The following is an 11370-nucleotide window of genomic DNA, read 5'->3' on the forward strand; positions in this document are numbered from 1 at the left end:
AATTATACTGTGGAACTCAAGAATACACTTCTCATTTTGCCAGTCGAAGCTTTTCGTGAAAATGTTGTTTTTTCAGCACGGGAAATGGAAAATGATGAACAATTTGATATATTATTTTAAAAACATTGCACTGGGAGCTTGCATAATTTTCATCAATTTTAATCAAGTATCCGATGTTTTTAAGTGTGATATAACTGACCATTAAAATAATCAGAAGCATATGCGCGTAAGTTGACTTTGGTCGAAAACACGTTCATTTTTGTTTTTCATTAGGTTTTTTTTATTTCGTCGGCCTCGTGGTGTGGTGTAATGGTCAGAGTGTCTGTGTACAATGCAAGAGGTCCCGGGTTCGATTCCCGACATGGTTGAAATAAAATATTTATGTAAAGGGGTGTTTTTACACTATAATATTTTATAGTACTTGGACTGGTACCTGAAGCTTAAGACTGATCATCTTACCTTCGTGTAACAAAAAAAAATCAAGATGCACTGCAATTGGTGTGCTAATGCACAGCTTTATGCACCATTTGGTGTAAAAAGGGTATGATGACGATGATGATTTTTTTATTTATCGTCCCTTGAAACTCTTTTTTTGATAAGATAATTTGTTTTCAAGATAGCCAGGTTAATAAAGGCCGATTTTTTATTTACCTAGACCTATCTTGGCATACAGCAGTAACTCATCATACGCCCATGAAAAATATTAGGTTCTTACATGATACAGGTACTAAACATAATGACGTTTGTTCTACATACGCCTTACAAATCAGTAAAATTTAACAAATATTTGAGAAGCAAATAAACGTTAAACACAGTTATACAAAAAATACGACGCGTGTTTTCTTATTTTCATATGCGATCATTTTGAACAAAATATTATAGAAGCACAAAGGCGGAAAACTAACTTACATCATTTTTGTTTTTGTAATTTTGATCTCATAATATCTTAACCATAACTACGTCTTTCTTTAACATAGTCATAGAGGCGTAAAACACGAATTTGGGAAACAAAAACATTCAACTAACGTTTTATTATTACAAAATATTAAAATAAGTAATCTCAATGGCAATCTCAAACATATATTAATACGTAAACGTGTATTTATATTTGTAAATCGTCTTTGAAATGAAATATAAATTAATAAAATTGCCTTTTCTCTCTCCTTTTCATGAGCTTGTTTTCACTAGCGAAAATCAAGTTACTAGTTACAATATCCTCTGGGACTAACATTATTATACAATATTGTGCAAATGAATGAAATAAAATTAACTGTAATCATAAAATAAGATTTTTATTAATATTTTAAGTTACATATGACATACAATCATATAATATTTTTTATTTAATAGGATGTATGTGTTCTTTTTGCTTTTATAACAGCCTGAACACGTTTTGGCATAGACAAAATTAAATTTCTGTAATTTTATTTTATTCTGTCATCTCGAAACCACATCTAAATAACAGCTTCTATCATCATAATTTTGGTCGTGCAGACCAATTTTTGTATCCTAGATTTACAAATCACCCACAAACTATCTACAGGGTTATATTTACGTGAATTTTCATCCAGTCATAAAGAGTTATCTCTTTATCATTGAAATATTTAAGCATAAACTTTGACACGTGATAAGTGGCTGAGTCCTGTTAAATTACAGCACCACGATTAGTACAATATTTACTCAGTTCTATACTCAAGCGCTGCTCCAATAGAGCATTTTACTTTAGGCTATTCATCATTTATTCTATTGGTATCAAAGATCCGGTCCCCAAATACGTTAATCACTCCCAAAACATCTTATTCACAGGATTATTTACTATTTGGTCAATATGAGCCACAGTAAGTTTTTCATCCCCACTTTTTCTAACAAATTTTGTGCGATATCTCTGCACGACAAAGTGGATCTCATCTGAAAACAGCACCTTTTTGGAGTCTACTACAGTCCATTTGGTATATTTTCTAGCCCAAATGAGCCTTTGCTTCATCATATGTGCAGTAAGGAGTTGTTTTTTCTGTGGTCATATTGTTTTTTTTCCAGATTCAATGAGTCTTCTTCGTACGTTGAGTCATATATCATCACCTCAGTGGCTGCCAAATCTCGTTGAAGTTCGTAACTTGTTTTTCTGGGGTTTAACTTATTATTTCTGATTAAAGATATTTCATCTCGGAAACTAGTTATCCAGTTTCTTCCACATTTCAAATTACCATATAGGATTCTAATATATAATAACACAACTAGTTACAGGTATTCTGAATTACCCATCACCAGGTGTATAAATAAACAATATATGTTTTATCATTATTTTTATTTTTTTAAATCTTTGAAGTCTTTATACACTGTTTAATATTCACCCTCGTGCCAATGTTAGAACATGCACATTTACTCATTTCTCATAAACTGATTGCTGTAAAGTAAAATAACTGAATTATTTATTGATGTGTGCAATGCATTCAAAATATTTCACCTACAAATCAACTGAAGCCTGAAAATATAATATTTTTTTATGTTTATTTTTAGACTAGTTAATTGTAATAGAAACCGAAATTGTCGATAATGTAACTGATATACTTTTCATTTAAATAATTGTTGTTTTAAAAAGTTCTTAATTATATTAATTTTGATGAGTGAAGAGTCAAATGATTGCTTGGGTAAAATAATGTTTTGAAGGTAGCTGACATTAATTATCATTTGGACTTTTAGATCTAATAAATTTTAATAATCTTCCTAAAAGATATCAATCTTAATATTTAATTGAGACGAATTAATAAATTTCAACGGGGTTTTATTAAGAACTCATCGCATACACTTTGGAGAACTGAAAACTAAGTCAGAAAACATTCATAATAAACTTGATGATAAATTAAAAAAATCTTAAACCTTAAACAAACATCTCTTTAAATCGTAATCAGTACATGTTAGTCTTAGCTACTAAAAACATGTGGTTTTATATCAGCAGGTTAGTTTTATATTTATGTGTAATAAATATGGTGAAGGTGTATAGTGGGATTTGCATGTTAACTTAATTGATTTCCTGATGAAGAGACCAGTAGAAAACCGGTTTATATAGAAAAATGGTTATTAACAAATGTTGAACAACATTTCATATTATTATTATTTTTTAAATATTCATATTTTTACACTACAACAGGCTAGAATGCCCAATTGCGGTAGTTAATTACATCACAGAACACCGAAAATAATGTTTAATTTTTGTGTTCTCACAGGGAATCGAACCCGTAAAAGTTATTATAAATTGTTATCTTAAATTAAAATTGAAGAACATATTTTTAAGGTATCAAAGGTAGGTCCATTTTTGTATCCCTTTCCTTAATTCAAATATTTACAATCTTCTACAAAACTAAATGAAAGTAGATTTTTTGCTATTGTCCGTTTTTCGCAAACAACCACTCATGGAATTATAGTAGTCCAGAAACCGTGTACGCACATCAAACTTAAGCCGACAAAACTACTCATGAATGAGTAGTTTTACGTTTTGCCGATTAGGTACCCTGTAGACGTTGCTTTAGTACACAACTGCCGATTTAAATTCAATTACGCCGATTTGTGTCGTTTTAAAGTGTCAATATACTGCTGCGATCAAAGGAGAATAGGGTCACAAATAATATTATTTGAGAATTTGATTATTTTACCGTCTGTCAGATTGTTAAGTAAAACAAGGCGAAAATTTTGTGAGTATTATATAAAAGAATATATATATAAAAGTACGTGTTTATTTAACAGTCCAGTCATTTAATTTTGTTGTAAAATTTTTTTGTGGTAAAATATAACATAATATATCGCAAAATTACCTTACATTTGTTTAATTATAGTTTTTTGTTCGCGGTTTGGTAACATTACGCGGCCACTTCAAATACAGTGCAATGTATGTAAACTTGATTCTACGTGGCTTCTGGTATATTTTAATTATATGCAACCACTACATCACGGAGGCCGCCATTTGTGGAGTGCTGATGATCAAGTTACACAACTTTGGTGTACCAATGCAGTGCCCTACACACCACTGGATGCAGATAAGAAAGTGATAATAATAATGAATTTGCATTGAAGAAACTTGTTAGATCGGAAATGATGCCTTAAAGTGATTGGTCTGCCGTCATGTATTAAAAAATAACCGAGATTCGCTATGATTTTTAAACATTTATTTTTAAATCATACAATACAAAGTATATTACAAGTAAAATACGTTGAATAACATTTCCAGGAGTTACAACAATTCAATTCAGGACATAAATAATATTTACTTTTGAAAAATTACACATTTTGAGAACAACAAAGAAACAAAGCAAGTTTAGCACCTTTATAACTAAAAATAGCACAACAATATAAACGCCAAAAACCTTTTTTTAAACAAGCAGAATAAATATGTAAAAAAAAGCTTTGAAGAAAGAAAAAAATAGTCAATCTACTAAGGGAGATAAGGTCATTAACATCGCATGCCACGCAGCTGATGCAGCCATAGTGATGATGAGAACATATCCATCTCAGTTAGTAAACATCTGAATGCCTAAGAAATGTCGTATAGAACAATGAACACATGGTTATTGGAAACATAATTCTGATATACAAAACGTGTGTCAGACCGATCATGAGGCGAGGATAGATAGAGAGAATATAAAAAATACGAAAAACTTAGTAGAAAAACTAAATAGAAAAACTAAATAGAAAAACCAAAAAACTGCTCAGAACGTCAGAGATAAAAGTACTATTTATTTGCTTTATTTCACATAAAACTTTATCTTTTTTATTTTCTATATAAAAACTTCACTGGGCATAACCCGATGTACCAATGCAGTGCCCTATGCATAACTGGGTACGGATATGGAAAATTTTATGTTGATAATTACCTAAAATAAACCTTTTCCTTCTTTTCTTTCTATTTTTCGATTCAATCTTTACCAACGCACAGACAATATTTTATGTGAAACAATAATATTGATTTTTATTGATAAAATACACCTTTGTTTCTTTTATCTAAATGAAAGTTCCCGAAAAGCTTCACCCCATCTTTACTTTTAAATGGCATCATATTGAGCAGCAAAAAATAATTGTCAAGTTAAAAAAAACAAAAGCTTACTGTTGGATGCTCGATACCTTCGACCTCGGGACTGTAAAACAAGGCCTGCCCTTTCGCGATACGCGTGTTCGAAGAAAACAGGGAATGTTTGATTTTAGGTAACTAATTGACGTTATGGTTTTCAGTGTCAATCCTGGAATTAATGAAAGGAGTAAGGACTTACGGTTTCCTCCCTTTGGCACTGGTCCAGAAAGACACCGTTATCGTTTGCACTGGTCACTTTGCACGTTTTTGTATGTTGGTGATTCGAAATCACTGTCACGCTCGCGGTACGGTTTTCGTTGTTGTTGGCGGTACGGTTTTTTGTTGTGTTGTCACGCGTTGCTTTCTTGACTCGCCGTCAGGGAGAAGTAGGTATATTGGGATTCAAAACAAGGACCACCGGAATCAAAGGAAGGAATGGCTTGACACTTGAATAAAAGAAAATGAATCCGAAACATACTCCCCCGCGCTGCGGAATATGACGGCATATTCCCAGTAAATGGTTCTGTTTTGGTTAACGGTTAAAGAAATATGCCGACCAATGTGATGTATGATATGATGAAGGTTTGAGTAAAACGATTGTGACTGCGTGAATATGGATAATAAGTGATGATGGGTGATTATAAACAATGTCTTATGAGGGATGATTATGAATGAGAACCCGATACTCATTCATCCGGAATAGGGCATAACTTTACAAGTGGTCTTTTGATTAAACCACTTGCTGTTTGCACTGATACAATTCGAATTATCCCGTCAGTTCCTGCATACGTCTCGATTACTCGTCCTAAACGCCAACGTAAAGGTGGTACTGAGTCATCTTTAATGACGACCATCTGACCGACTTCGATGGGTTTCGAAGGTTGCATCCATTTGGATCTCTGCATCAATGTGGTCAAATATTCGCGATGCCAACGTGACCAAAAGTCATTATGCATCTGTTGGATAAGTTGCCACCGGCGCAGCTTGTTGACCGGAGCAGTTACTGAAGCAGGAACTACGGTTAATGGTGTCAACGTCAAAAAGTGCCCCGGTGTCAGAGCTGTTAAATCGTTAGGATCGGAACTCAGGGGACATAATGGCCGCGAGTTTAGTACTGCTTCGATTTGTACTAAGAGTGTATTGAGTTCCTCGTAAGTAAGGATCTGTGCTCCAATAACTCGATATATATGGGTCTTAACGCTTTTAACCCCGGCTTCCCAAAGTCCTCCAAAGTGTGGAGCACTGGGTGGGTTGAATTTGAACTCAATGCGTTCTGCTTCGCTGGCGTCACGCATCAAATTTGACAAGATCTTGTAAGCACCTTTAAAATTAGTGCCGCAATCCGAATGTATGCGGTTACATCTTCCTCTGCGGCTCACAAAACGACGCAGAGCCGCTAAGAAGGCATCCGATGACAAGTCTGAAGCCAACTCAAGGTGTACGGCTTTGGTTGCAAAACAAACAAAAAGGCATAGATAAGCCTTCGTGGTACGAGCACCTCGATATCTATGCATCGTGATGTTAAACGGGCCTGCGTAGTCAACGCCAACAGTTTGAAACGGTTTAAGTTGTGTGACTCGCAGCCGTGGCAAATCAGCCATTTTGGGTTGCAATGACTGAGGATTGGCCCGGAAGCACTTGAAGCATTTCGATAAGATGTGCCGAATAGCACGTTTTGCAGATAAAATCCAAAAATTTTGAATAACCAGATATTGTACCGACTGTAAACCTGGATGCAGATTCTCGCTGTGCACGCACTGAATTATAAGATCAGTCAATCTATGTTTTCGAGGCAATAAAGCTGGGTGTTTTGCGTCGTATGATAAATCTGAAGATTTTAGTCTCCCACCGACCCGTAATATACCTTCACTGTCAATAAAGGGATTTAATTTTCTCATTGATTTCGGTAAATCTTTTCCCAGTTTCAGATTCTGAATTTCCCCAATGAAGGCGGTGTTTTGAACAGATTTTACAAGATACATCAAAGCCTTATGCATTTCCTGATCTGTAGGTTGACGAAGTGCTTTATCTTTTATAAGGGAAGAATTTATGAAACGTAATATGTATACTACGATACGTTGTATTTTTCTAAGTGAAGAATAACGTGTGATTAGCACTTCTAATGGACGCTGACATGAGTCGTTAACAAGTACGTTAGGTCGTTTTTCTAATTCAATATTTCTTGCTACGTCATTAGATTTACCAATTATCAAATTCGGCCAATCGTTAAGTTCCAATTTCAGCCATGAGGGGCCCATCCACCAAAGTGGATGATGTATCAGGTCATCGGGCAACAAGCCTCGACTAGCACAATCAGCTGGGTTTTGACTGGTAGGCACGTGCCTCCATTCAGCACACGGCAGCTTACGTTGAATGTTGGAAATTCGATTTCCAACAAAAACCTTATATCGGGTTGATTGTGATTGAATCCAAGATAATACGATAGTTGAATCTGACCATGCATATACTTTTGTTATATTGCTGGTTTCTGAATGTGTTTTAAGAATGTAATGCATGAGATCAGCTAATAATGAAGCTGCACTGAGTTCTAAACGCGGTAACGTCATGCGCTTTACGGGTGATACTCGAGATTTGGCGCATACAAGTGCCACCTGGTGATGATGATTGGCTGTCGAACTGCGTAAGTAAACAACTGCGGCATAACCAGATTCACTGGCATCACAGAATCCATGAACTTGATATTCATGAGATCCGTTGTTAGTTATACGTCGGTTTACTTTAATTTGTGTAAGATTAGGTAATTGCGTAGTGTACCTTACCCATAGGTTATGTATGTCACTCGGGACGGGGTTATCCCAAGAGACCCCGAGCAGCCAAAGTCGTTGTATTAATAACTTGGCCAAGAATGTTAGAGGCGATAAAAATCCTAGGGGGTCGAATATACGGGCTAGCTCTGAAAGCATAGTTCTTTTTGTGCATGATCGGTTAAGCGGATTGATGTGATAAATAAATTGATCTTCTGCAGAATTCCATTCAAGTCCTAAAATTTTGATAAAATCACGATTAGAATCGAATTGTAGTGACGAAGCTCTGTGTTCTTCGGGTATAGCATTCAGAAACTGTGGTTCATTACTTGACCATTTTCTCAACTCAAATCCTCCAGAAGACATGATACCGTTTAATTGTGTCTGGAGACTCCGAGCTGATTCTAGCGAATCACAGCCCGATACTACGTCATCAACATACAGGTCTCTCATTATTACGCTAGATGCAAGGGGAAACGAATTTCTCTCATCTTGTGCTAATTGATGCATAGTTCTAATAGCAAGAAAAGGAGCCGAAGAAATTCCAAAAACAATTCGGTTGAGTCGATATTCTCGAATGGGTTCATTAGAAGAGCAACGGAATAGAATACGTTGATAATCTTGATGACCTTTAGTCATTTTTATTTGGCGATACATTTGACGTATGTCCGCCGTAAAGACGATTGCATGAAGACGAAATCTCAAAAGAATTTCTACGATATCTGTTTGTAGTTTACACCCTGTCAACAAGGTGTTGTTTAATGAAGAACCTCGCTCATCCTTGGCCGAAGCATCAAAAACGACGCGAAGTTTTGTCGTAAGACTTTCGGGTTTCACGACTGCGTGGTGAGGAATATAATATGCAGATGAGGATTGACATTCACCGGGAGGAATGGGCTCCATATGATTGCTTGATAAATATTCCATGATATGATCATTGTATTCCTTATAAAAAATATGATTTTTTAATAGGCGCTTTTCAAGATGATAGAATCGCCGCAGGGCAATTGAATAAGAATTGACGAACGATGGTGTCTCTGAATTGCGGAAAGGTAAATTCACTACATAACGCCCATCGGACTCTCTGGAGTGAGTGTTCTGGTACATCTCTTCACATCGTTGATCGTCCATAGAGAAATTTGATGACTCAATGTTAGGTATGTTTTCAATCTCCCAAAGTTGTTGCATAGCACAATCCAGTCGGGTGTCATCAATTACAGACAATGAATGTGACAGTAAATTGATTTGATTGCTCGAGTTAGCAGACAAGACTCTTCCCATCAAAATCCAACCGAATACGGTATTTACGGCTGTCGGAACCACTTCATCTCCTTCTAATTTGCCTGAAAGAAGAAACTTGGGAAACAACTCACCGCCTATTAAAATATCAATGGGACGAGGTTGGTTATAACGATTATCAGCTAACACAATATTTGATAGGTGACGATATTGACTAGTGATTTGGTGGGTTGGCATGTCACCGCAAATACGCTCTAGTGTGACAGCTTCGGTAAAATATACTGGATCTGGTTTACCCACTGGACGTAGTTCAATGCTTACTTTATGAGAAGAGGTAGTAGGTACCTGACCAATGCCTGACATCGGGGTATCTACCTTACAACGTTTTAAACCTAATCTGTTTACGCAGCGATTTGAAATTATGTTGATTTGACTACCAGGATCGAGTAAAATACGAACGACTTGATAATTGCCATAATAATCCCTTACTTCAACTTCAGCTGTCGCTAAGAGGACAAAAGAAGGTGTAGGGCGTGATGCCGAATACATATTGCTAAGAGTAGTAGCTGGAATGATATAATTATTTTTAGAAGTGGAAGCGATAACTTCTGGTGAATTATGAACTTCAGAGACGTTTGAAGAACACAAGTTTGTATTATGACGAGAATTGCATTTTTTGCAATTGAAAGTTGATTTGCAATTTGATAAGTTATGATTTGATCTCAGGCAGTTTACGCACAGTTTTAGTTGCTTAACGACATTCCAACGTTCTTTCGTGGGTTTCTCCTTAAACCGTTCGCATGAATATATAAAGTGATTTTCCGAACACAAAGGACACGTTTGTGTATTCGCCAATAAGGTTGATGAGGATTTCGGTTTGTTAAACAGAGTCTTCTTGGCGATGACGTCAGGAGAACGATCTCTAGAAAGACGCGATCTCTCCAAAGCCTGACATCTTTCTACAAGAAACTCTTGTAATGTTGAAAACACTGGAAAATCTACCCCTTTAATGGATAATTCAAATGCTTCGCGTGAATTTTTATCGAGTTTAGTCAAAAGAGTGTGAAAGAGAATAAAATCCCAGTCAGATGTCGGAAGTCCTAATCCCTTTAGGATAGAAATATTTTCCATAAAAATGTCTAGAATTTTTCTTAACGCCTGAGGAGTATTAGTAGTAATTTGTTTATTGTATAAAATCTCTTCCCAACATAAAAATGCAAGATGTCGTTTATTATTATATCGCGCTATTAACGCATCAAATGCGTCACGATAATTATTAGCCGTGATTGGATATGCTCGCATAATGTTTACAGGCTCCCCTGATAGTGACGATATTAAATATTGGAACTTTTCCACGTTAGATAAGTCGTTCCTACTGTGCACTAAACTTAAAAATAAATCATAAAACGCAGGAAACTCTTTTATTTGACCTGTAAATAAAGGTAATTTTATTAGCGGCAATTTTGCGTAGTGCTTCTTTTCACACGTTTCGGACTGGACTTCTTTCTTCAATGGTGGTAAAACCAGTCGCTTGATGCTAAAAATCTCACACACGATTTCATCCATTTGTTCCTGAATCTCATTGTTCTCCCTTACGGCAGCTTCATCTTCAGAAATTTCGGACAAAATTTTTATTTGCGTTTCGTTAAACATATCCATTATAGGATCTAGCCGCTCGCACCACGATAAAAAACGTGGAATGTTTTCTGGATCCGACATAGCGTTTTTTCCCGATCGTAAAGCATCCTTCAATCTTTTTAGCGCGTGATTTCGCCTAGTTGTATAAACATTTACGCTAACACTCATGATTCTAAGTTAAAATAAGTGAAAATGATTTATAAGTTGCTAATGCTAAATGCTAAATGCTACTGCTAAAAATTATTGTTTGCTTTGCGGGACAGTACACGCGCTTATTATTGACGCGCGAAGAAGGTAGTTTAAAAGTTTTGATGCAAATAAAAAAAGAGTATGACGAAAAGGCTCACAGAGATTTATGTAAATGAATGTTGTTAATGTTTTTACGATGATTATAGGTTAATAATATATTATATATAAATATAAATTAATGATATGTTATGATACGATGAGAATTTAATCGTTAACCAATGCAGGTTTATTTTCATCGACAACGTGTCGCGAAAGGGCAAAATGTCCGAATATATTAATTATCCGGTTCGCAAGATAGACCAAATGTTGGATGCTCGATACCTTCGACCTCGGGACTGTAAAACAAGGCCTGCCCTTTCGCGATACGCGTGTTCGAAGAAAACAGGGAATGTTTGATTTTAGGTAACTAATTGACGTTAT

The 11370-nt window shown here is 35.6% G+C and overlaps 1 protein-coding gene across 1 annotated transcript; it reads right to left on the reverse strand.

Moving 5' to 3' along the window:
* Positions 1 to 5745: 5745 nt before the first annotated feature.
* LOC148281780 (uncharacterized) lies at positions 5746 to 10782 on the reverse strand. The gene is made up of 2 exons (XM_088226116.1): positions 10614 to 10782; positions 5746 to 9167 (listed from the first exon to the last, which is right to left on the reverse strand). The coding sequence occupies exons 1-2, from the start codon at positions 10780 to 10782 to the stop codon at positions 5746 to 5748; spliced, it is 3591 nt and encodes a 1196-aa protein (XP_088082242.1).
* Positions 10783 to 11370: the final 588 nt, after the last annotated feature.

Source organism: Micrasema longulum, unplaced genomic scaffold (genome assembly GCF_059751315.1).
Source record: "Micrasema longulum isolate JH-2025_06_02 unplaced genomic scaffold, ASM5975131v1 h1tg000408l, whole genome shotgun sequence".
Lineage (NCBI taxonomy): Eukaryota > Metazoa > Arthropoda > Insecta > Trichoptera > Brachycentridae > Micrasema > Micrasema longulum.